Here is a 24,881-nt window from a genome sequence, read left to right as displayed (position 1 = left end):
AAGATCAGCTGGCCATGCTCTTAACCAGAGAAGCCTCCGGGAAGCTGCTGCTGACGCTATGGCTCTGGAGAAGAAGGTTAAGATATCCAAGGAGGCGTCAGCCATGAAGGTATTAGCTTTCAGAATCCTGTTGGCTCCTTCAAGTAGGTGACTGTTGTTCCCCGGGATCAGTTGGATAAGTTTACGAATCCAGACCACTGACGCTCTCGCCATCGGCTCGGATAGCCGTGGCCGAGGTTTCGTGAGCCACCCATAGGGCACATTCAGCTTTTCTGTCCATATTGTCTTTCACATTGTCTTGACCATCCTCCGCTAGCAGGCCGGAAGACTGTATAGCTGCAACTGAAGTTTCGCTCCTCGGACCCTGCAATAGCTCATTAGCGTACACAGGTAAAGCATATAACTTTTTAACAGATGCTGAGAAGGTTTTCCTGGCCGCTAGGGTAGCCCATTCGGCCTTCAATTGCCTTTCAAAGTACTCTGGAAATGGGAAGACCCTCTCCAGGGCATCAGATCTGGGAAAGAATTCCTTACAGCCTTTGGGTCTAGAGGCCTTGCCCGTCTTAGGGTCTTCCTCTTCCCTTGGGGTGTTATCCTGGAGATCCAGGGCAGCCAGGGATTTGGACAGCAAATATTGTTAATCCTCCACTTTGAACAATCTGTCTGGTTGGTCAGGTGTAATAACCTCTACATCCACTTCCTCTTCAGAGAGAAACTCACCCTCCTCCCTATCCTCACTATCTGAGGATGTCTCCCCACTCCAAACTCCGCTCCTGTTCCCAAATCAATTAGGTGCCGATTTTTGGGCTGCCTTGATAGGCCATTTTCCCTCTGTACGGCATTGCTTAGCGGGGGGGGGGGGGAAGGGGAGGGAGTGGAAGTCGTCTCACTTACGGCCATGGCCTGGGACTTGCAAAATCTGAGGATTTCCTCCCTTATGGTCTACCTTAAAAGAGACATGAAGTTGCCCTGAGAAGGGGCTCCTAGCTTGCCAAATACGTTACCGGTCATGGAGGGTTCTGAATCTGCAGCCTGCAGGGTCCAATCTGCTCTGGAAGGGCCTGCTGTGAGATCTCCCACCGGGAGGTTGGCAAGCACATCATTCCTGGCTGTGCGCAATTTAGCACGGGCTCCACTGCAGTTTCCTGCCATTTTGGCTGCCTCCGTTTTGGCACATTTTTTGCCTCCAGGCAGATTCCTGTCATGGCTGCTTCTTTCGGCTCTGTTTGGGGGCAGTACATGGCTCCAGTGCCAGAAAGTTGCCAGGATTCTGTTCCTGCTGCGAGGGTAGGACAGTACCAGAGGAATCAGCGCCTCCTGTGGCTAAAGTGGCTACGACGAGGTTCCCTTCCTCGCCCCCCATGAAACTCCCGTCCGAGTCTGCAGGTTCCATCATCTTCTAGGTTTGCCAAGGAAAGGCAGGCAGAAGGACAGGAGGAAGTGAAGACAGTAACTCTGAAGAGTGAAGAAAGATAGTAAGTAAAAAGGAAAGAGATGATAGTACTAAGGAATAGAAAGTGAAAGTGTAACGCTAAGGTGGCAGAGCAAATCGTCTCTGCAGCTGCTCTCCCTGGAGGCAGGAAAGAGGGTATTCCAGGCATCAAGAAAGAGGAAGAAACTTAACTTCTTGCCTTCTCGATTGGGCAAAGGGAATCACCCAAAATGTCCTCTGCCTCAGAGGGCGAACTTTCTTGTACAATTTAGTTGCTTTAATACAATTGGAAGTGGCAGGTACCATTTTAAATATGACATTCCTTCTCTCACAACATGAAAGAACGTTTCTAGGACAGTGCCTTCTTCTACACCATTTTCACACATCATTTAAAAATAAAGAAGATTTCCCCCCTCAAGAGTGTTATTTTATTTATATGTAAACTGATGACAATTTAACCAATTAACCTCTTATACACTTTAACTGCATGAGAGCTCTAGCATTCATTACTTTCCGCTCTTTTTCCCACCAAATTCTGTACCTTGTTGGTCAGACTCCAAGCCACACACTGGAAACACCTTTTAAAAATACACACCTGCTTCAGTGCTGTATGTACTGGGTTCATTAAAACTCTCAAGTAAATGCATACAAGATTGCACTGATGCAGCTGGAATCTATCCGCATTCGGTTAAGGTGGAGAGTTCCACTCAGTTTGACAGATCTTATTAAGGAAGTGTGTACAGAGCTACATTTACATGCACAATACCTAGCTCAATATTAAATGTTTTATAAGTTACAGATTTTTAAAAAGTATTTGCAAGAGATTTGGTTTTTCTTTTTATTTTCATTACTGATTACAGACAGAAATGGGAAGCTGCATTATATTTAAAAGGGCCATTGAGTTGCAAGCAACTCATGACAACCCCATCCAAGGGTGTTCCAGGCAGAATAGAGGTAGCTTGCCATTGCGTACCTCTGCATAGCAACCCCAGTTTGCCTTGGCAGTCTTCCATCCAAGGACTCATCACCAACTTTGTTTAGGTCCCAAGCTATTCAAGCTGCTATATTATACTAAATTGTGCATAAATTAGTCGGCAACTACAGGCAGCTGCTCATAATTCACTACTGCCCTCTACCAACAAAAGAGGCACTCTGCTCTCTTTTCCCTCATTGGCGCTCAGAGAAGGTCCTGTAGCCAACTAGGACTGAACTGGGAGGTGTTGGTGGTACTACCACAGAATTAAACAACAATTACAGTCGTTTCTTGTTTATTTTGCGAGACCTCCATTTAACACTTTTAGAATGATAAAAGCACACATCTACATGCAAGTGAATAAGAACAGTTATATTTGTAGTATTCAACAGAGTGCTGCCTTTGGGTTTTGAGGAAGTCAATGGGCAACAGGAGCAGCCATATAACGAAATTTACCTCTATGGCAACCGAAAATATTTTTGTGAGAGATCCCTCTTGCTGCACTGTTTTCAACTCAGCTGTGTGGCAATGTTATGTTGTTTAGAGAAACAGAAACTCTAAGTAACATGAGTTCACTTGAAGTATCTTTATTTTATATTAAGTAATTGTAGTTCTGGCTGTCTGCATGCTGATCTTACAGTGATTACTGTATTCCACCAAAAATAGTTGGTTAACAGGACAGTTTTTGAAATCTTGGGGAGAAAGAAGGGGAGATTACAGTATAAAGGTTAAAACATTCATTACACTAAAGCATTCATACACTAAAGTCTATTTCATCAAAATTTTAAAAATGAAGGAGGAATAAAGCAAATTGGGTGTAAATCAGGTGGGTACAAATCAGCACAGTGACACTTCACAGAAGTAGCAATAAGTGATAACGCAATCTTATTAACCAAACATAAGCAGAGTAATAATGAACCACTGTCTTTCCTAAGGCCTAATGAGAAAGTTAGTATATAAAACTAATGCTATCTTCAGTATCTATCAACCTCAGCCTGCCTTCTGATATGTGACAATTACAATACAGCACTTGTTTTAGGACTTTATTCAAATCTACAAAATATGGATGGTTACCAAGAATTATATAGTAGTTATTTTACAAAATGTATATACTTCTTTTAACTTTTTAAAAAGTTTTAAAGCACATTACAACCTAATTAAAGCTACAATCATATAAAGACGTCCAAATAAAATAAGAAAGACCACCAACAAGAGATAAAAGCAAAATACAAATAAGGTAACTCATGAACAGAGCAGCAAAACAGAAAAACCAGCCAACAAAAGTTAAACACTGCCACCCCCAACAAAGTCATGCAGAAAAAAGTGGTTTTCACCTGCCCTTGGAATTAACAAGCAAGGCAAATATATAATGTGGGGAAGAATATTCCATTGTGTCATGGTGACCACTCAAGCAAGAATCTTATGAAGCGGGAGGCTATCCACAGGATCATTCATGTAGCCTCAGGCCCGCACCCTGCATAATATGGCGCTGTTAAATATCTGACTGATATGCTGCTCTTTCAGCCTCCACCCTGCTGCAGTATTAATTAATACATTAATATATTATTATATAATGCAAAGTAGGGTACTGCTAGTTCCCACTAGTTCATACCTCCAAGCACTGACCAGGTCCTGTTTAGCTACAAGGTGGCTGTGCATTCAGACTAAGCTCTTTCCATAACAACTTTCAATTTTTCCTGGCTTGCAATACTAGCATAAAACTTCACAGTCTCCACCCTTCCATCATGCCTACAGTTAAGGTGCCCAGCATTCCAAACCCTGAAAGCCAGTGATGTCAGGAGACTGAAAATGTCAGTAGTACTGATTTTAATACTTCTACATGGTAACTTTGAAAAACCTGTGTAGTCCTCATCCCGTGGCCTTCAAATAATCACCAAACAATTTAATTTAACTATTGATAACTATATGATAAACACATAAAACTCAATGCCACAGTATAGCCTCCAATTTCCAACTACCATAGTTATCACAAATAGTAGCACAGAAGAAAGTCAAGTGGCTGTGTCATCAGAGGCCCCTGAGAATGCAACCCCCCCACACTGAGAATGAGCCTCCAACCCTAGGATTTGACCAGCCCTGAAGGGTACTCTCCATTTCTCCTGCCCCGAAACAAAAACCATTTGCAGCATCATTTTAAACACATAAAAAAACCACGTTCCTAATTACTCAATGAAAAAGAATCAACTCTTCACTTTCGTTTGGGAGAGTGTGTATATGAGAGAGAACTTCTAAAGTGAAATCCTGGATTTAACCTCCAAGCGAGTAGAAAAGGTCCAGAGGTAAATAACCCTTGGTAGGTTTGCCAACTCATGGCTGGGAAATTCCTGGAGATTTTGAGGGTGGAGCCTGAGAAGGGATGGCGTTGGGGAAGGGAGGGAGCACAACAGGGTACAATGCCATACAGTACACCCTCCAAAGCAGCCATTTTCTTCAGAGGAACTTATCTGTACTTTGGACATCACTTATAATTCCGGCAGATATTCAAGCCCCACCTGGAAGTTGGCAACCCTAGCACGGTCTGGCACTTGCGCACTTTCTTTACACCAGCGCGCATCACCCACCATCACAGCCTTTCTAAGCACCTCATATCCGAAAATCTCACTGATTTCCTGTTCTTCCCAAAGCAGGGCGAAGAAAGGCTTACTGTCACACAAAAACACAGGCTACTGAGAACAACCATAGACAACCACATCGCCTCGTAATTTGTGCCGGAAGCTCAGAATGGGTGCCACTCTAGCCTTACTCCATCTCTATGCCTCCTACTTCCGCTCAGGACGCAAACAGACGCCTCATGGCCTCGCCTTGATTGGTTGGAAGTCCTGCCGTGAGCTCTGCTTTCCTATTGGCGGAAGGCGAATTGAGGGGAAGCGCCTGGCGGGGCCTAGCAGAGCCTGAGCCGGGGAGGGGGTCGGCAGCAGCCATGGCGGGCCGAGGGCCGGTTTGCTACGCACTGCTGTGCGGCCAGGCGGCGCTGCTCTTGGGCAACCTGCTTTTGCTTCAGGGAGTCTCTCGAAGCCACCAGCACAACGCCACGGACGGACCCGCGCGCGGCCAGGGGCAGCCCGCGGACTCGTCCGCGGTAGCTGCCGCCGCCTCTTCCTCGCCGCCGCCCTTTTCCTCCAACGTCTGGGACTACGAGGGCCCCTACGCCCCCCTCGTCCTCTGCAACCACCTGTAAGAGGCGACGCTGCTCCGTGGGGAGGGGGGAGTTGTGCCTGAAGAGTCGTGAGGGCGCTGAGTGGCTGGGGCTGAGGGAAAGAAGGGGGCGTGGTCTGCAGCGTTGAGCGGGGCTTGTAGAGGAGCACTGCAAGGGATAAAGAAGAAACACTCAAAGTAAGGTTGCCAGCCTCTAGGTGGGACCTGGAGATCTGCAATTATAGCTAATCTCCGAGCAATCGAGATCAGTCCCTTGAAGAAAATGGCTACCTTGGAGGGTAGGCTGTATGGCAATATACCCTTGCTGTGATCTCTTTGCCTTGCAGAGCCCGCCCTCCCCAGGCTCCATCCTGAAATTGCTAGGAATTTCCTAATCCAGAGTTGGCAACTCTAACTGTGTCTTAGCAAATAGGTGGGTCATGTTTTGGAGCTGGGGAGGAGAGAACTGAAGGCCTAGATTGTAGTGAAATGATGAGTCTTGGTCTGTGAGATTTGAGACTTTATGCACAGGTGTGCTTCAGCAGCAAAAAAAACTATTTAGGCTGACAGCTTTCTTTCAGATCATGGTACTTTATCCCTACAGAAGAATGTAAAGAGCAGCTATGCCGCATCAGAGTAATTATGTTTATTAGTGTCCAGTCAGATGCCACAGCGAAACCTATCATTAGGGCCCTCTGGCTGTAGCCTTCACTTGCTTTCTCTCCAGCATCTGACAAAATTATTCTGCCCTTAGTACTCAATAACAGGATTTGAGTTCAGTGGCACTTTAGATACCAACCAGATTTTCAGGGTATAAGCTTTGAAGAGTCAAAGCTCCGTTCTTCAGATAAGAGTATCTTCATTGTACCTTTAAATCCCGACATCTTCCTTTGCTGTACCCCTCGCATCTGTTCAAGTTCCATTGTACCTTTGCATCCTGATGCCCTTCCTTGTTGTATTACACACACACCTTTTGGCTGGGATAGAAAGGCTCAGAGGTCTCCATTCAGCCATACTGCTGGCTGTGGCAATATGGACATTACAGCCATTCAGAAGTTTCATGGTGCTTTAGAGAAGCATTAATTCCTGATTTGTATGAGGAAATGCTAAAGGTAGTGGCATGTACTGGGAACGATGCTATTGAGCTTTGAGAAGGCATTGCAGTGGGTTGGATGTATACATGTGGAGAGCAGGGGCTGGGGTGAAAGTTAAAAGGAATTTGAAGAGTCAGGTTTGGGAAATAAGGGCAGAAGGCCTAGTAAGAAGAGACTGAAATGAGTGTGGTTTGGGTGGGATGGAAAAGGGAGGGCTGTTGGGGAAGGTAGAAAGATGGGAGGATGAGAATGGCAGAAAAAGAAAATTGTAATACCCAAGGTATTATCCTTGGTGACTGGTGTCAGGTCCCATGATGGACAGTGAAAGTCAGAGAATTGTGTTGGGGAGAGTGGTTGGCCCAGGAATGGTTGCATGTAGGAGGAAGACACTGCTATGGAGGGGAGCTGAAAGGTTGTCACTAGAAATGGGCTGAGCTGGTGCTTGCCTGTCCAGGAATATGAAGGCGCCAGGAAACTTACTATGGAGCATGACTTTGAGTTATTGCTATCTTTTACTTTAGATTTATTTTAAAATGTATGTTTTCCCTGCCTGTATAAAACAGAAAAGTTAAAATTTATATTCATGGAACCTCACCAGTAAAAAAACAATAGCAAAATAAAATAAATTAGCTAACATATCAGCCAATTAGGGATGTCCCTCTAATGGAAAATCCCAAGCCAGATGGGAAAGGAAGACTTTACAGGACAATCAAAGAAGAACAATTTCTCAGATCCTAAAAGTCATTCCACAACTTCAAGCCCACAGATGTAGAGGCAGCTAATAGTGGCAGATATTTATGTTGCACAAATAGATGGTAACTGAAGCAGGACTCGGTTTAGTGAATGAAAGTGGCAGGAACGTTGGTAGTTAAGAGAGGTATGTGAGTTCCATGCTGTATGCTGCCTCTAAGGTATGTGAGTTCCATGCTGTATATGAATTTCTAGGTCCATTTACTCCAGTTTCTGATATCTGTAGCTTTTGAAATACGACTTTTAAGAACAGTTCCTGTTATTCTCAAATCTAAACTTTTCTTTTGGTTACTTGCAGACCTGAGGAGTTCATTGAATGTGAGGATCCCATTGATCACGGTGGAAACACAAGTGCACGAGATGAATTGGGCCATGGGTGTCTTAAGGTATGTCCAGGAACGGTTGTCGTGTCATTCTACCATGTGATGCATTAAAACCGAGAGGGGAAGATCCCCACCCGTTATCACACCCCTTTAAAATGTAAGATGTGCTCCTTGGCAAAACGAAAATATATGCTTAAATTGAAATGAATAAGCTTTGAATACAGCGTACTGTTCTTGACTCTATTATAGTTTGGCGGCCAAACATATAGTGATGTAAGCCACACTCAGGTCCACTGCAAGGCACTAGATGGCATCGAATGTGCAGAGCCACGGACTTTTCTGCGAGGGAATAAGCCGTGCATAAAGTGAGTTCCTTCTTGGGGAATTTGTTCCTTTGGGAATACTGAGTTCCAGTGATGACTGGGGGTTGAGATGGAGGTGAGAAGAGAGAGATGCTAAATACTCTTGCAATCTGAGAAGTCCTCCTCCTGATTAACACAGCACCCTTCTTTTAGCATTCCCACTTGGTCTTACAATTTATTTTTTTATATATTTATATGCCACCTTTCCCTTGTGGCTCAAGACAGCTTACAGTTCTATATTGAAACCCATTCAGAATCCATCCAATGCTAAAACAATGGCTGTCAGGCCCCATTGAAAGCCATAGGAGATAAAACAGCCTCACTTCCTCAGGGAGCCTATTCCACAAGGTGGGAGCCACTATCAAAAAGAAATGGGCTCTGGTAGATACCAAGCAGGCAGTCTTTACTGTGGAGGGGGAGCAGAAAGTGACAGAACACTGTACTTGGTGCATAGTGACATATGGGGAGGGTGAGATAGCCTATGTGTACTTAATGATCGTTAGTTATTTTCACAGTTAAAAGCAAACATGACCACCATCACTCCATATATACTCCTGTAGTATCATTCATTCTTTAAATATCTGCTATTTAAACCCATTTTTTCTATGGCTGCTGGAAGGAACTGTGAGTGAAAACAAAGACTAGATCTGAGATTTATATTCTTACACCCATCCCCTTCTGTTAGTGAAATTGCAATGTAAACACTTTTCTCACTCTTCTTGATCATAGATACACCGGACACTACTTTATAACCACTCTCCTCTACTCCTTTTTCTTGGGTTGCTTTGGAGTGGATCGTTTTTGCCTGGGGCACACAGGCACAGCAGTGGGGAAACTTCTCACTCTTGGAGGACTGGGGATTTGGTGGTTTGTGGACTTAATCCTTCTTATTACTGGTGGACTGATGCCCAGTGACGGAAGCAATTGGTGTACTATTTACTGAAAAGGCCAAAAACTTGCAGCTCCAGACCTCAGCTGAAAAAAGAAAATAATGGGGAAGTCTTAACTTGACATTACTGGAGACTTGATGCTTGAATTCTGTTCTGTTGCAACAAAGACAGACTATATTGGCGTACTTCTTTTACACTGGAATGGTTGTCATAGATCCTCATGGAAAAAATACTGAATCTGCTGTACATACCTCAGTGTTTGAATGGAAGCAGTACTTTTTCTTGGCCATAATGGATTGGGAAGATTTCTGCCTTGTAGAATAAACCTACTTTAATGGACTTGCCACTGTAGTCAAGGTATTGTATTCCTCTATATGCTTAATACTTCTGTATCACTCTGGGAGATATTAAGGTAGTAATATGTGGTTTACCGCAATCTGCTTAATCCTAGTTGGCACTACTGTGTAATTTAGAAGATTTTTTTTAAAAAAAAAACCATGCAGCCAGTATTAGTAACACTAGCATTCTCCTTAAGGCTAATTTTGCAAAGCTTATGGTTGTTTAGGATTCTTAAGTGAAGCTGACAATACTTTCTTTTAAATATTCAAGCCTGTTGAATGGTGGCACAAGCTCTCTTCTCCCTGGGGGTAAGGAGCTGGGCTTTACTTCGTTTTGCATAGGAGTTTTACAGATGGTAGAAGCAGCATGATTGTTGCGCCAACTCTGCCTTCTGAAAGCTGGAGTACATCCCCCTCCCTCTGTTCTCTACACTTCATGGAGAATGCCAAAGAGGGGCAGTCACCTTTGGCAAAACCTCTGCCCTCTGGTATATACAAACATGAAGTCTATGGCAATCCTTCTCATGCGGTTTTATTTTACGTTATGGGACAGCAGCCATTTCTTTCCTACATCAGGCCTAATCATTTTTAAAAGTCAAATCCCAATTGTACCCACAGGAACCCAGTGTGGTCTTCTCCAAGAAGTTCATGATCATGCAATCCACTTCTCAAGGACTCTGAACTCTTTCTGGAGAAAGGCATTCCTACCAGAGACGTCATGGGCTGACCTGTTTTAAGAAAGCAGGGGATCTGTATTCCTGAGGCAGTGCTATATGATCAGTGCGAGCCTCATTTTAAGCCTTGCCCATAGATTAAATATAACTAGGAGGAAGTTAGAGCATACCTTTGGCTCATCTGTATGTAGTTTGTTTCTGCTAGAACCTTGCAGAAATTAGAAGATGCTTATATGGTCAGAGGCCACAGGTGTGGAGCCCAAAGGTTCTGAGCATGGATTAGGACTCTGCTGTTGGCAAGAACACTTTCTTCTTGCAAGTATCTGACACGTGCATGCGGGGAAGTAACAGGATAACAGACCAATGGGTTACCCAGTTACCAACATGGGGGTTGAAATCTGTTCCCATTTTGCACTCTAACCAAATATGTTCAGCTAGTGCCGTTTTTAAAAAAGCTTTCCAAGAAAAAAAGTCTAGATGCTTAAACTTTGATTATGAGACAACATTAAAGTTGCTGCTATAAAATACCTACTAGTGGCTTGTTTGGGGAGTCTGAGGAAATCTGGTATTCACAGCTTGTTAGTATTAGAGATTGTCATAAAGGACCAGTTAGAAGAAGTTAAATGGATTAGGAAAAAATATTCATGAAAACAGATGGATGGGGATAGAGCCTCCAGGGTTTTATGAGCTCTTTCAAGTAGGACAGGCAATTCAAGTAGGTCTGTATTAAATGTATTTTTTTTTAACTTGCAGGCAACCTTTGGGAGCTGATGCATCTTCCTCTGATGTTCCACATCTGCCCCCCCCCATTAAAATAGAAGTTGGACTATCTCCTTAAGGAGTAGGGTTTGCGCATAGAGGCTTCATCTCTTTGCTGGCTATACAGTTGAATGGAAATGTAGCTTTTTGGTCTTGCTTAGATGGAAGGAACTTTAAAAAAAATAGCTTCTTGCACTTTCCTGTGGAACAGCTTATGCATAATTCCCTGCCCCCATCCCTTTTTTTAGTAGGTTGTAATTTAAGATTTGACACATTCCTTTGCTGCAAAGGGCAACTTTTAATCAATTTCATCTGGAGTCACTGTCAAGATGATGTCTTCGTTTCCTCGCCGCACCACAATGGCCAGTGTGTTAGTGTTCTGCACAGCATCTGTTACATCTCGAGTTGAGGTGACAGTTTTTCCATTAATTGCTATGATGACATCACCGTCCCTGAGGCCAGCACTGCAATTAAAATGAGAGATTTTAAAATCAGTAAGGAATTTTATTTATGCTTTTCCTACCAGTAATAGCCACTGGAGTGGTGAAAGGCTTAGCATCACATAACAAAGTTCTTGTAGGTTAATTTCCTCAAATAGCTTGCAAAGAAGCCCATCCCCTTGAAGCTTTAAGTAGAGTCTCAAGAGGCACATGAACCTCTTGGTGGGTTTAGGAACTTATACATCCCTGCACTCAAAGCTGTTTTCTTTAAAGAGGTGGGGCCATTAGAAGGAAAGCTTAAATGGCAAGCTCACCAGTGTCTGACACAACAGTTGCTGCAGTTTAGTAAATGCGCTTCTAAGCAACTGCTTGTGTACATACAAGCTTGTGTACATTGGTTTTTAAATTAATGTGAGCAGGAAATTATCTATCCTAGGCTAAAGATGTTCTGTGAACAGAAGAACTCTTCTGCCTTGAGGCAGAAGGCATCACCACCCAGCAGTGGAATAGATGTGTGGGATCCAACCTGCTTTTTTTTGACCCCGTCACCCCACCCCACATGCTGAAGCCACTGAGAAGCCCTACTCGGTGTATCCACAAAACTGAAGGATTGTATCTTATTATGGGGTGGGGAGGTTCCAGTCATTTTAAGCAGGAAGTGAGATCTGCTGCTCTTAATATAAGAAAGCCTTACATTAATGGGTGCAAAAAGTTAAACCCGTCTGGTGGCAGCTTCTCATAAATCCTTGCACATCTCAAGCATTTACTTAACAACTTCCATCCATCACAAATATTTCAATTAGCCAAGATTTAGCCAAAGGACTTGTCAAGACAAGCTAGTTTAAAGTCAGATCCGCTTTTTGCTTCTGTCTCTTGGGTAGGATATATGGACATAAGGGACCTTATCTGCAGCCAGAAGTAGTTAAGATATCCATATGAGCTAATGGGAGAATTAAGTCACTACTCACTGACCATTGTGAGTAACTTACCGTCACCCTTTTGTGGCTAGTAAGAGCTGGTAAAGAATCACAGCTCTAGAAAGTAGAACCATGTAAAACCAGCTGCTTCTAAGCCATAAACACATTCCTGTTTATTTTGTGTTAACTAGCATGTTGTTCTGTCCCTTATTAAACGAGTGCAGTCCCCCTTGAAACCAATGCAGGGGGCAGAGAAGAGATGAAAGAACAGGGATGTTCACAGCTGAAAAGTGCCCCTGTGATCCCGTTCTGCTCTTAGAAGTTTGAAAGTATTCATGTAACCTGAGGCAATCCTTGGGAGAGAAACATGGGAGACAATGCAGGAATATTGCAATCAGAATAAGAATGAAGCATTTTCACATTTAAGACTAGTCATTTTACCTTGCAGCAGCTGTTCCCTGAATCACTTCATAGACGTAGACCCCAGAGCTGAGGTCCGGGAAATCCCTGTCTCTCCGCCTCAGCTCACGGATAAGACTGAGAAGAAAAAACAAGACAGCTCAGCTGGGCTATCTAGAAGTCTACATTAACAAATAGATCCCAAATATTGTTAGCAGAAATCTATCCTAGGTAGCACCTAAGGGCTGGATCAGAAATAGCCTGTCCTGAAAGACTTCACCCTGCCAACAGAAATACGATTAGGAATGGAAGGGGGGCTATGCACGGTGCTTTCATGCCACCAGAAGACGTCTCTGATAGCAGCAGGTTCTATGCAGTCCAGCTGGGACATAATGTAGGCTGCCTTTGCCCTGGAATCTTAGAGTGAGGGCAATGTCTGGCCTTTGGGGATGCCCATCTTCTGGCAATTCTTCCTCTTCAAATGGTTTCTTAAACTGCAAAGCAGCATTTCTCTCATCTCTTAAAAGTGGAAACCTTTCCCTGCTGGCACATTTCCTCCAAGCTCAATTTCTATGCCTTTACTTGAGAAATTCACTATGTCACAAACTAGTTCTGACTTCTGAGAAAATCTGTATTAAGCTTCCTTAGGCTGAACTGCAGCAAAAACTTCACAAAAGACCCCGGGCATTAAAAGTGAATAGATTACAGAAACTGGTACGAGATTTGGGCTGGAATGGCTACAGAGAAAGTCCATGAGCTGACAGAAATGGAACACAACCTCACAGGGGTTGGGATAACCAACAGGTGCTGCTGTGCTGTGTGAAGTTGGCATATGGGCCTATATTGAGAGAGTCTTAGTGTATGTGGGCCCCAGGTCATGAAGAGCTTTTCAGGTAAGCATCAACACCTTGGACTGGGAAACAGGAAACTACTACAAAGATTGCAAAATAGGTGTAATTATGATCCCCGAGGCCTCCCCTGAAAACAGACCGGCGGCTACTCTGCAACAACTGCATTCCCTGAGGCCAGATTGAAACAGGTCAAGGGCAAATGCATCATCCAGATATTTCTGTAACTTCTTAGCCACTATCTGTTCAGTAATCTTGCCAAAAGAGAAGTCAGAGACTGGCCTGTAGGTAGCAAACACTGGCGTCCAAAGCAGGCATTTTCAAGAAAGGTCTTATTTAGGGGAAATCCTTTTGAACATGGAGGAGCTCACAGTTCTCCATAATATGGTACATACATAGGGACTCCTTGCAAGATTTCACAAGCCATGGCAAGAGTCAGGTAGCAGCTCCCACAGAGCCCAGAACTTTCTCAGCATTCATCAGGTTAGAGTGAAATCCATACAAAAGAGACCTAATGGAGCAGCAGACACCATTACTATAGAGCCTACTGACAAGGTGGCATTCAGTTCAGATTGAATCTGAAGACATTTTATCAGCGAAGAATCACTAAAACAGCTCAAGGTTAAATTCTTGTATCTCTGAGACTCCATTTTAAATCTAAACCACCCTAAATAAACAAGCTAGAAGCAATTCCATAGTTTGATACCCCAAGGTAGTCACGAAGAGACTGCTATCAGGTCATATTCCGAAAAAGGAAACAACCGTAAAGCAAGAAATAGCCAGAGGAAATGAGTTGGGGCAGTGTGGGGTGGGGGCAGAGGAAGAGAGAACTTACTTGAAAGTGAGAGGAAGCATGCGGAGTCCCAAGTACTTTTTCTTGGGTCTGATCTTCCCTAGAGAAATAGAGGGTCAATAGCATTATCACAAAGTCAAGTAAAACAACAGGCCAAAATCAAAGTTGTCAAGCTTGAGTCATACAGAGCTCAAGTTCTCATTACCCATCCACTGTGAACAAAGCCTCTGTTGGTCTAAAGCTTTGTGACCAAGTCCACATTACCCAACTGGTCCACTAAACATGCAAAAAAATTTAAGCATTTAAAAACTATTAGAGAAAGATCCAAGTACAATAGCATCTTAACGACCAACTAGATTTCTAAGGTATGAGCTTTTGAGAGTCAAAGCTCCCTCCTGTCTCCAAAAGTTAAGTCCAAATCTGATCATGACTAAACGAAAACTATCCAAAAGAAAACTCTAACCCAGCAAATAGATTAGAAACTCACTTTCTGGCAGCAGGATGGAAGGAAGTTATGGTTGGGTGTAATAAGAGTGGCCACTGGGTTGCAGCTGGCACTATGGAGGCTACACCTGTACTGGCTGCCAGTGTCCACCAGGGACTTCCCTGGTAAAGGGCCAATCTCCCACTACAATGGATCTGGATGGTATGAATGGTATCTTCTTAATGTGTGATCTGCTTCGCATTGCAGGTTCAATGTGTGACCAAGGAGGCTATGGTTCATTCCCATCAAGCCACATTGTGTATACAATCTATAAGCTGATGCAGCATGTGTGAACTTTATCTCAGAAAACTGGGACCTTTTCACCAATGAGTTTCCCCAATACACTTACCTTTCACCTGACGATTGTGAGATTCTTCTAGGAACTGGCGGATTCGATCTGAGGGGATGGCAAAGGAGATGCCAGCTGTCACTTTCAACGTGTTCATCCCAATGACTTCTCCATCCTATTAGGACAGTCACAGCAGTTACGACTTTTAGTTATGACTAAAAGTTAGGCAGAAGCAAGGATATGACTTGGGGAAAGGGGGGAAGGGAAGACGTTGCTTGAGCATTCATCCAAACTAAAGAAGTACACACTGACAAGGAAACATCTCTCATCAGAGATGTAGGAGTCAGGAGGGCAGCACCATTACATTATGTGGGAAGGGGAAGACACCAAACCAAAGCTATGGCCATCATTCACAGAAACAGCACTGAAATGCACAGATTTAAAATAAAAGCAATTTGTCTGTTTCAAAACTTCCAGTGTATTTGTCACATTTCTTATTCAAATAGGAGCTGTATTACTATGTTTGGGTAATGGGCCAATACAGCTGCTATGTTTAAGCGCAAGTTCTTTGCTAGCTTTATTGTTAGGTACCCTGGATGAAGAAAATCTTTTCTCTACAAGCATACTGGGTGTATCAGAGGTATAGAGGGAGGGGAGATTATCTTTCTTGAGTTTTGGATTTAGGTGTTAAACTTTTTCCCTACCCACCACTGGTATGGCCTTGTTTTATTTAACCTTGGCATGGTACTGCTACTGGTGAAAGGTTCTACAACAGCGATCTACAATCCCCATGTTTCCCCCTCACCAAAAAAAGAGCTGATCAAAGCTCTGTACTTGCCATTCTTTGGAAGTCTGGGCTCCAGAGAATGGTATTGGTATGAAGTCAGCCAAACAGAATTTAGAGATCGGAAGACAAAACTTCTCTTAAGCTCTCAAGAATATGAAGTACATTATTAAAATCAATGACCATTTATGATAAAAACAACAACAGGGGAACACTGGTAGATCTTCAGTCAGCATAGGCAAAATTTAAAGGCAAGGAATAACAGCAGCAAAAATCTTACCAAATTCACCAAGGGCCCTCCAGAATTTCCATACTGTAAGAGATGAGAATTGAAAAGAAAGTTCATTCATTTCTTCTGGCAGAATTCACAAGAATCAGAACATTTGCAAAGATTTCAGCCCTTTTAGCTGTGTCTAAGGAGGCTTTACAGAGGTCACATCAAAGAAGGAGGGCAGGTTAACAAAGGGAGAGAGAGAGAGTTGCCCATTTCACATCAAATGCGGAAACAGACTTGCTTGTGCATAGAATACAGAATTTATGCCCTCTGGCAGACAGCTGCTCTTGGTCATCCACTTGTTAAGGGGACAGACGCCTATTTTTCACATTATTTGAGCTGGTTCCTTAGAGCTGATATGTAGAATACCCTCCCCTCCACCTTGTTGAAGGCATGCAAAAAGCTACACTTCGTGGTGATCAAATAGGGTGGAAGAGGGTGGCTGTTCATGCCTTTTTAGGGAGCAGTGTCTCACACTGAGGTTTGAAAAACTGGAAAACCCATTCTGTACCATGCGTGATGGCAGCGCTACTATCACCTGCCCAGCTGTTCCAGGGAAGTTCCCTAGAGGAGTTTCTTACATTGATAATGGCATCTGTCTGGATGTATTCCATATCCGAGTCCTTCAGCCCAAGGTCTTTCCCATCTCTCTGAGTGCTGCTGACAATTCCTGTAGTCACAGTGTTTTGCAAGGAGAAAGGACTGCCCAGAGCCACCACGAATTCCCCAGGCCGGAGGTCAGAGGATCTGCCCAGCAGGAGAACTGGGAGGACCATCTAGATTGTAATGGAAACACTAAACGTACTAACTTGTCTGATCTCCTCTGGCAATTCAGACTTTCCTCCAGGTAAGCAAGCAAGAAAACTTAAGAAAAACTATTAGGCTAAAAATGGACTTTTCTAAGCTAGTTACAGAAGAAAAAACACAGGCTCTCTATGTCAGCAATACAGCCAATCTTATCTCAATTCAAAATAATAATAAACAACAGTACACAAGAAATGTGTTAAATAAATTGATTACATCGTCATTATTGAATCCATCACATCCATTATACATATTCATCTGGATTGAGAATATACAAACCACAACACACAAACTCAAATAAACTGTTGGCTCCAAGTGATAAAAAACAGGTCATATAAGCTACAATTCTCAACTGTTTTCAATTAGCAACTCTGCAAGTCTCTCATAGAGGGTAGTGATTGCAGTTGTCTTCCAGCTCTCTCCAAGCCACAGAAAAGATAAATGTCCCGTCGGCTCGACAATCAGCTAGTTTGCAAGACTGTTTCACGTGAGCACAAATGTGCCTCAGCTTTCTCAAGGGCACAGGGAATAAACCAGTAAAGCATTAAGTTCAGATGCGTTGCATTCGCTCTCTGACAGACATGTTGACGGTCAACATGTCCGTCAGAGAGCGAATGCAACGCGTCTGAACTTAATGCAATGCGTCTGAACTGGATGGGGGGCTGTGGAACAGCAACATAGCTAAAAGTGTTCTCAAAGTTCTCAAACAAAAAAAACCCTGAATTTGTGGCAAATAACGAGTGGAGGAAGCTCTGGGTTCTGACAGCACACCATGGTTGTATTACACTAACTCTGTAACTTCACACAATCCCAGCAGCCCAACTCTTGTGGATGAAATTCTACCCCCCAAATTATGCCTGGAAAAGAGCCAAGGCAGCTTTTGTTATACTCACGTTGGTGTCTATCTTGATCAGGGCAATGTCTAGCTTATGGTCGACATCTCGGACTTTAGCATCGAACTGCTGGCCGTTCTTGAGCTCCACTTGGATCCTCTGCTTGTTAGTGAGAACGTGGGCATTGGTGATGATCAGGCCATCCTCAGACACAATGAAGCCCGAACCACTGGACACTAGGACCTCTTTGTTCGTGTAAGGCACCCTGTCCCATGATCATAGACATTTTTTTTTCCACCAACAACATTATCATTTAATTCAGGGCCTTAACATGTAAAGAAAGACTTAACATTTGTAGAGGAACAAGGGTACTTTGGAAGCACCCTCAACTCACTTCAGTCCAAATGTATCTTTCTCAATTTTTGAGTGAGCTCAGGGGGGATAGAAAATGTCTTGCAGCTTTTCAGACTGGTTCATCTTGACTGGGGAAGATTGTTGCTGACTGGTTTATCATTCCTGTGAGGTCACCAACAACCTCCCATTCAACTCCCAGCAAAATGCTTGCTTAAAGAAAATTAAGAAACATGAATGTATAGGTGAGCATACAAGAGATGTTTTTAAAAGCTTCCAGCCTGAGAGGCTGATATAAGTACAGAAGGAGAAAGGAAAGGAAGGGCAGGATTTTTTTTGAAAAGTCATTTTAAAACTGAAGGTAATAACTGCTTTTTCTCTCACACATAGGAGCACTCTTCTAAGATTTTGTGTGCTGCAATACATATATGCAACCATCTAAAGGTTTCTCCTTCAAAGTTTTTGTTCTATTAAAATGCTGACGTATGTCAGTAGGGGGTATTGACCATCTACCCCCCATATATGAGCGACCACGCATGGTTAAGCCGGGCCTCCACCTCTGTCAGATGCTATATGGTTTTTATACAGTGAGCAGGTGTTTTATTAGAAAGCTGTGTTAATTGATTGTGATTTTATCTTGTATATTTTATCTTCTGTTGTGATCTGCCCTGAGCCTGCTTGCGGGGAGGCGGGATATAAATATAAATAATAATGGTAATTTAATCTAATCATGAGTTGGTTAAAAATCCATGCAATTAACCTACGAAGCTGTCTTTTAATGGGGGGCACCTCTCATTTAAATAAACCCATTTCCAAAATTTCTGCCTTTTAGACAGACTGAAAGGAGCCATCTCTCGGCTTGCCTTTTCTCCCTTGAAAAGAGCTTTTTCTCAGCCTGCTTCAGCACTATAGTAGCTGCTTTGAGGAGAGGCCACTATAGTGATAAGATGCACGTTCTGGCCTGGAGAACTAAGCACTGCAGTTCTATCGCAAAGGACTGGCTGCTTCTCCTTGACCTTCAAAGGGTATTCAAGGCAGACCAGGATTTGTGATGCCATCATGGCTGTTTCTGGCCTGAGCATCATCATTCCAGTGGCTTGGCACTAGCATAGCTAGAACAAGGGCTGCAACTGCTGGTAGGGAGGTGGATTAAGCGGCAAAGGTGATGGTTAAGGCCAGGGCTTTTTTTCTGGGAAAAGAGGTGGTGGAATTCAGTGAGTTGCCCTCGGAGAAAATGGTCACATGGCTGGTGGCCCCGCCCCGATCTCCAGACAGAGGGGAGTTTAGATTGCCCTGAGTGCCGCTCCAGCGGTGCAGAGGGCAATCTAAACTCCCCTCTGTCTGGAGATCAAGGGGTGGAGCCACCAGCCATGTGACCATTTTCAAGCGGTTCCAGAACTCTGTTCCCCCACGTTCCTGCTGAAAAAAAGCCCTGGTTAAGGCTAGGGAGATGGAGAGCCCAGTCTCTCTAGGTGGCACTTCTATTACCTGCGGAAGAGTTCCAAGTGCACAACTGCAGGAGCAATCTTCTCAACCACATCAGCAATGAAGTTGAACTTGTAGCGCAGGCTATTAGCATCCACAGGACCTGCAAGAAACAGGATCCCTGTATCACTCACCTGGCACAGAATAGCACAATGGCAAATAGAATGCCCGTGCGATCCTGAACAGATTTACACCCGTTTAAGTCCATTGAATTCAATGGGTTTAGATGGGTGTAATTCTGCTTCAGATGGCACTGTGAGTTGAGATCTGGGAGATGCCAGTTCAAATCTCAGCTCAGCCACAGATTTGCTAAGCATCCTTAAGCAAGCCACATTTTTTTCCTCATCTGTAGTATGGCGATGATGACAGTGGCCTACCTTAAAGGGCTGTTGTAAGAATTGCTGTGAAAAAATATGAAGTGCTTTAAACATTGAAAGTGCTAATATTATTATAAATTCATCTGAGGAGCTGAGATACATTGCAACCTGACATCACAGCTGCAAATGATCATATGCAATGCTTCTCAATGGAGTCCATTCATACCTTCAGTTATATCACTCAAATAATTTTATACTCAATCACCTGCACATTGGATGAATCAAAGCTGAACATGCGACAACTTCCACTGAAAGAAAAGTGTGCAATTTTATATAAGATACAGATATATACACAATCTGAAAAATATTTGAAATGTTTTAACATTTGAAGAGTATTATAATGTTTGCTGCCGTGGGGACTCTCAATTGGGTGGAAAGGTGCCATAGAAATATTATAAATAAATATAAAATAAAAATAAACGAAAACACTGCATTCATACAAGTTCAGGATCCTAGAAGGATGCAATCACTCATGGAAGTTTGTGATTAAATAAATGGATGACTTTAATAGTTAACTACATAATGAAGGTTCAACTTCTGCCTTATCATTCAAAAGACAAGCAACCCTGGAGATTCATTAATGTATTCCCAGACAAGCCATCAAAGCAACTATGGAGGGAACCAACCTCTATTGGAGTTTGAAAGGTGGAGTGTTAACTCTTTAAACCCATCTCATTTCTCCAAGCAGAAATATCCCATCCCTGCCTCTCACATTGCCCTAAAAGCCCAGCTTTGCAGTCTCATGAAATGGGAGTCAACACTCTCCACTTCATAGTACAGCAGCCTGACCCATATCAACTGACCCACAAGTGCATTTTGCAGCTAACTTACACATCTGGGGAAACATGGATTTCCAGCTAGGCATTTATTGTAGTTGGCCTAGTTTGAAATCCATCTGTATGTCTGATGAAGGTGGAAGCTGAAATGTCTCTCAGTAATCTGTCAGTTTCATTAGTCATTTGATGCATTGGTAATCTTCCTATAATTTCATGATATAGAGTTGAAGCAGTCAGTAAAACAAAAAGCAGAGAATACAAGTAACTGTTACAAGGAATTAACAGAACAAGGTGATCACTTTGATTGTAATGTAAAAGCAGACACTGAGGGCGGTGGCACTGCAAACAATTTTTTTTCCAGTGCTGGGAGCAAGAGTGTTTTCCTTGCCTCCCCCTCCTCTCAATCAAAATCTCCCCAAATGTTTTCCCTAGGTTCTCCCTCCCACCGATCAAAATCCTTCCACATTAGCTGCAAGGAGAGGTTAAATAAAAAGAATGGGATGGGATAGGGGAATATGTCACCATTTTGATTTAATTTGCAGCCCTCAGCAGTTGCATCAAAGTAAATATAAAAACATTAGGGAATTCAACCATGGAGTGTGGTTTGTCCCTCGCACAAATTTTAAAACCGATTTTGCAACCCAAAGAGGTATACCTCTCCAAGCCCACCAACTTTAATAGACTTAGAAGGGTGTACTCTCCTTAGGATTGTAGTGTAAGAGGCACATCCTTCTCTGCTAGTGATGAATTAATATCTGAGATTTTGCAAATGTGACAAAATTAACTTGCACTGGGATTTGCTATCAATGCTTGGCTGGTAACTTTGCTTTCAGTAATATAGCTGTTTCCTTCTTTTTACAACATTTAGAAAAGTCAATCATACAATTTTATGAACCTCAGAAAAGACACCCCAGAATGTATATATCCAAGTCAATTTTTGTTCAGAATTTAGCTTTGCAGTGGAATTGATTCATAATTCAGGTGACATTTGCAAAGTTCACATCTACATAAATACCACCTCAACAAGGATGAAGTTGGTTCCCAGGACCCTATTCTTCAGCCTCTAATCCAGCTACAAATATTGATGATATTTAAACAGCCCTGCACTCCAAAAGAAGCTTTGAGCCTCCTCCCCCAGCCACTCATATGTGCTCAGAATCTGGAAACTGAGCTCTGCAAAGTGCCATTGAGTGGTGCTTGGTCCAAAGCCTGGATTTAAGCAAGGCATTCCAAAACATCCTCAGATCTTCACTGTTCCACTTCTTAGCAATACAGTCCAACAGAACACCTGGGCCACCTCAGTACGGAGAACTTTGCCCAAAAAACAGGCTTGGGACCTGGCACTACCTTGCAGTATACCAGTGTGTGATTCCAGGGATGCATGAGCCGGGGTGATCCAAAACTGGTTTTGGAGTACAGCATTCACAAATTCTTATTTTTCAGTTACTGAACAATGCCTTACTTCAGAGGTTTCCACCAGGCAGTGCCCTATAGCACTTCACAAACTACAGTCTCCAGATTCTGGGCCTGTATGAACTTGGAGTTTCCAAAGCTTACTTTGGGGTGCAGCATCGCTTCATCGTTTATGTTTTGGTTACTCCGCAATATAAAACTATGGGCACTACTTTGGAATTCTGATTGTACTGATGATGAATAACAAACTAGAAATTATAGATAATGAACTGGTTACTGGGAACCAACTTCAGCTTCCTGTCACTTGAATCCTGTGTGCTTGACACCTCAGAGAAAAATGTGTAAATCAACTCCACTGAGAAGGTATCTGTGGTGCTGTGAAAGTTTGCACTGTTGCTGCTGTGGTTTTCCAGATGATGTATAAGATAAAGACTGGTTCACAAGTGTGTCTAAAGGTGTATGTTTGTGTGGCCCAGGCATCTAAGATGACAATTCTTATTCCATCCAAAGCAGCCATTTTCTTCAGGGAAACGTATCTGTAGTTAGGAGATCAGTTGTGATTCTGAGAGATCTCCAGGTCCCACTTGGAGGTTGGCAAGTATATGCAGGAGCCTATGGACCCCACAAGACCTTGATCTTCCTCTCATCTCTTTGAAGTCTACTGAACGGTTTTAGTCCCTCCCTCCTACGTTTTTAATCCTTCCTGAGTACGGCACCCATGGGCTTCCCACCACCACCTTATTATCTCAACAACCCTGTGAGGTAGGTTAAGTGACCTGTCTCCCAGCGAGCCTCCGAGCAATGGAGATTTGAACCCAAGTCTTCAGCTCCTTCTTAGCCACCGAATCAATTCAGTCCCGCCCTAGCACCTTCCCCTCACCTTTCTTTCCGCAGCTGCCCTTCTGCACAGCGATGACCGCCGGCTGGTCCCGAAGGCGCCCCTGCAGGTTCTCCGCCCGCAGCTGGCAGAGGCTGCGGTAGGTCTGGCCGTCGCTGCCGCAGACGGGCAGCGCGGACTCGGCGCACGAGCAGGTGCCCCGTTGCCGGCTGCCGGCGGGTCGCTGGCATAGGAGGCCGTGGGCGCAAAGGCCGCCCGGGGCGCACGGCTGGCCCTCCCCGGGCGCGCACTCCCAGCAGCAGCCGCAGCGGTCTGGCTGGAAGAGGCCCCCGACTGCCGCGCAGGCTTGCGGCGAGCGCGGCGGGCAGCGCATCCGCTCGCACACCGCCGGGCAGGGCGGCGCAGCGGCCGTCGGCGCGACCCAGAGGGCCAGCAGAAGCAGCAGCGAGCGGAGCGCGGCCGGCCCGGGGAGCGCAGCCATGGCCGTCGGGGCAGCGCACGAGGAGGGCAGGCGGAGGCGCAGACGAGACGCCGCTGCAGCCCTGGCCGGCTTGGTCGCGCTCGAGGTCAGCGCCTCCGACCTTCTTTTATGGACGGCGTCTGGAGGCGCTGCGGCCAAGAGGGGCGGGGGATGGCGAGCCCGCAGGGCTCTTGAGGGCACGGGGGTGGCTCCCGCCAGCTCCCCCCGGATCATAAATCCAGAGAGGGGGAAATACTGCGGTTCTGGAAGCAGCTCTCTGCAGCAGTGGGGACCCGACGTGAGCAAACAAAGCGAGCCAACTCCGACTGCGTTCTTGAAAGGCTTTACGCACGTGTGTGTGGCTCTGCACGCCATCGAGTGTTCTCTGACTTAAGGCGATCCTACGAACTAAAGTCCTCCAAAAACGTGCTATCGTTAACAGACATTCACGCACGCACACATAAATGGAAACAAGGAAACCTTAACTCTCTCCCCTCCCCCCCCCCCAGCTTTTTATGAATAATCAACTCTCTCTCCCCATGAATCAGTTTTGTAGACGAAAGGCTTTGTTCATCCACAGCACTTAGAACCTGAGTATTAAAAGCAGCATAACTTGTAGATGTGTGAATTTCGGGGTGGAGCCTGGGGCGGGTGGGGTTTGAAGAAGATCTCCTTGGTCAATCATCCAAAGTAGTCATAAGGTTGCCAGCTCCAGGTTAGAAATTCCTGGGGATTTGGGGGTGGAAGGGCTTGGAAAGGCGCCTCAGCAGGAGTCCACCCTCCAAAGCATCCATTTACTCCAGAGGAACAGATCTCTGAGGTCTGGAATGCAGTTGTAAATCTGGGAGATCTCCAGCCACTACCTGGAGGTAGGCAACCCCACATCACTTGGAGAACTGATTGCTGAAGTCTGGCAATTAGTTTCAATTCTGGGAGAACTCCAGGCCCTGCCTGGAAATTGACAACCTTAAACAGTATACAGTGTTTTCTTTGCCTCCCTGCACTTATTGGCACAGTAGTCTAATAGGGTTGATTAGAATTAGCGGGTGATTAGCCCAAGGTGACCCAGCAAGCTTCATGGCTGTGTGAGGACTGGAACTAGCATCTTCCAGAGACTAGTATCGTTCTGACCTCTACATGACCTGATTCTCAAGGGTGGTGTGTCCAAGCAAGTCTGAATTGTAGTCCAGCCACCTTCAGTTTCCCAGCATGAAAAAAATAGTATATATTGTGGCCCACCACGTTACTAACCTCTGTTGGGCCTAGCTGGGCTCCTGCCTCATGAATTTGTCAAGGCAGAAGTTCAGTGGATCAAGTCCCCACCCATCAGGGAACTGCTGTGCTAGGAAAAAGCTTTGGGCTTACTTGCTTTTCTGTTCACTGTGCAACAGTGGTCCGATAGCGCCTTAATGATCAACTATATTTCTAAGGTATGAGCTTTCAAAAGTCAAACAAAGGGAGTCTACCACTTTAGCGTGGTACATTGTTTTGGTTCTTCTGACCACACATGGGGTGGGCAGAGATACAGCCATGTTGATTAAATTTCCCCAATAGGGCAAACAGCA

General features: G+C 44.3%; 2 protein-coding genes across 2 annotated transcripts; one reads left to right on the top strand and one right to left on the bottom strand.

Moving 5' to 3' along the window:
- Positions 1-5,283: 5,283 nt before the first annotated feature.
- TM2D2 (TM2 domain containing 2) lies at positions 5,284-11,245 on the top strand. The gene is made up of 5 exons (XM_054998572.1): positions 5,284-5,600; positions 7,704-7,791; positions 7,978-8,093; positions 8,820-9,337; positions 10,746-11,245. The coding sequence occupies exons 1-4, from the start codon at positions 5,347-5,349 to the stop codon at positions 9,031-9,033; spliced, it is 672 nt and encodes a 223-aa protein (XP_054854547.1). The 5' UTR covers positions 5,284-5,346; the 3' UTR covers positions 9,034-9,337; positions 10,746-11,245.
- HTRA4 (HtrA serine peptidase 4) lies at positions 11,050-23,691 on the bottom strand. Its single transcript, XM_054997233.1, has 9 exons — positions 22,899-23,691; positions 19,456-19,555; positions 17,677-17,881; positions 16,561-16,755; positions 15,986-16,018; positions 14,982-15,096; positions 14,191-14,248; positions 12,550-12,645; positions 11,050-11,215 (listed from the first exon to the last, which is right to left on the bottom strand). The coding sequence occupies exons 1-9, from the start codon at positions 23,689-23,691 to the stop codon at positions 11,050-11,052; spliced, it is 1,761 nt and encodes a 586-aa protein (XP_054853208.1).
- Positions 23,692-24,881: the final 1,190 nt, after the last annotated feature.

Source organism: Eublepharis macularius, chromosome 14 (genome assembly GCF_028583425.1).
Source record: "Eublepharis macularius isolate TG4126 chromosome 14, MPM_Emac_v1.0, whole genome shotgun sequence".
Taxonomy (NCBI): Eukaryota; Metazoa; Chordata; class Lepidosauria; order Squamata; family Eublepharidae; genus Eublepharis; species Eublepharis macularius.
The sequence above is the reverse complement of the archived record's forward strand: the minus strand, read 5'-3'. Positions and strand labels throughout refer to the sequence as shown.

Excerpts from the sequence above, each read along its gene's own strand:
- HTRA4 (XM_054997233.1), bottom strand. The coding sequence starts at position 23,691 with ATGGCGTGCAGAGCCACACACACGTGCGTAAAGCCTTTCAAGAACGCA. Across the intron at positions 14,249-14,981 it reads TCACAATCGTCAGGTGAAAG|GGAAGATCAGACCCAAGAAA; the intron begins GTAAGTGTATTG and ends CTATTTCTCTAG. Across the intron at positions 12,646-14,190 it reads ATGCTTCCTCTCACTTTCAA|TCTTATCCGTGAGCTGAGGC; the intron begins GTAAGTTCTCTC and ends TTTTCTTCTCAG.
- TM2D2 (XM_054998572.1), top strand. The coding sequence starts at position 5,347 with ATGGCGGGCCGAGGGCCGGTTTGCTACGCACTGCTGTGCGGCCAGGCG. Across the intron at positions 7,792-7,977 it reads TGGGCCATGGGTGTCTTAAG|TTTGGCGGCCAAACATATAG; the intron begins GTATGTCCAGGA and ends ACTCTATTATAG. Across the intron at positions 8,094-8,819 it reads GGGAATAAGCCGTGCATAAA|ATACACCGGACACTACTTTA; the intron begins GTGAGTTCCTTC and ends TCTTGATCATAG.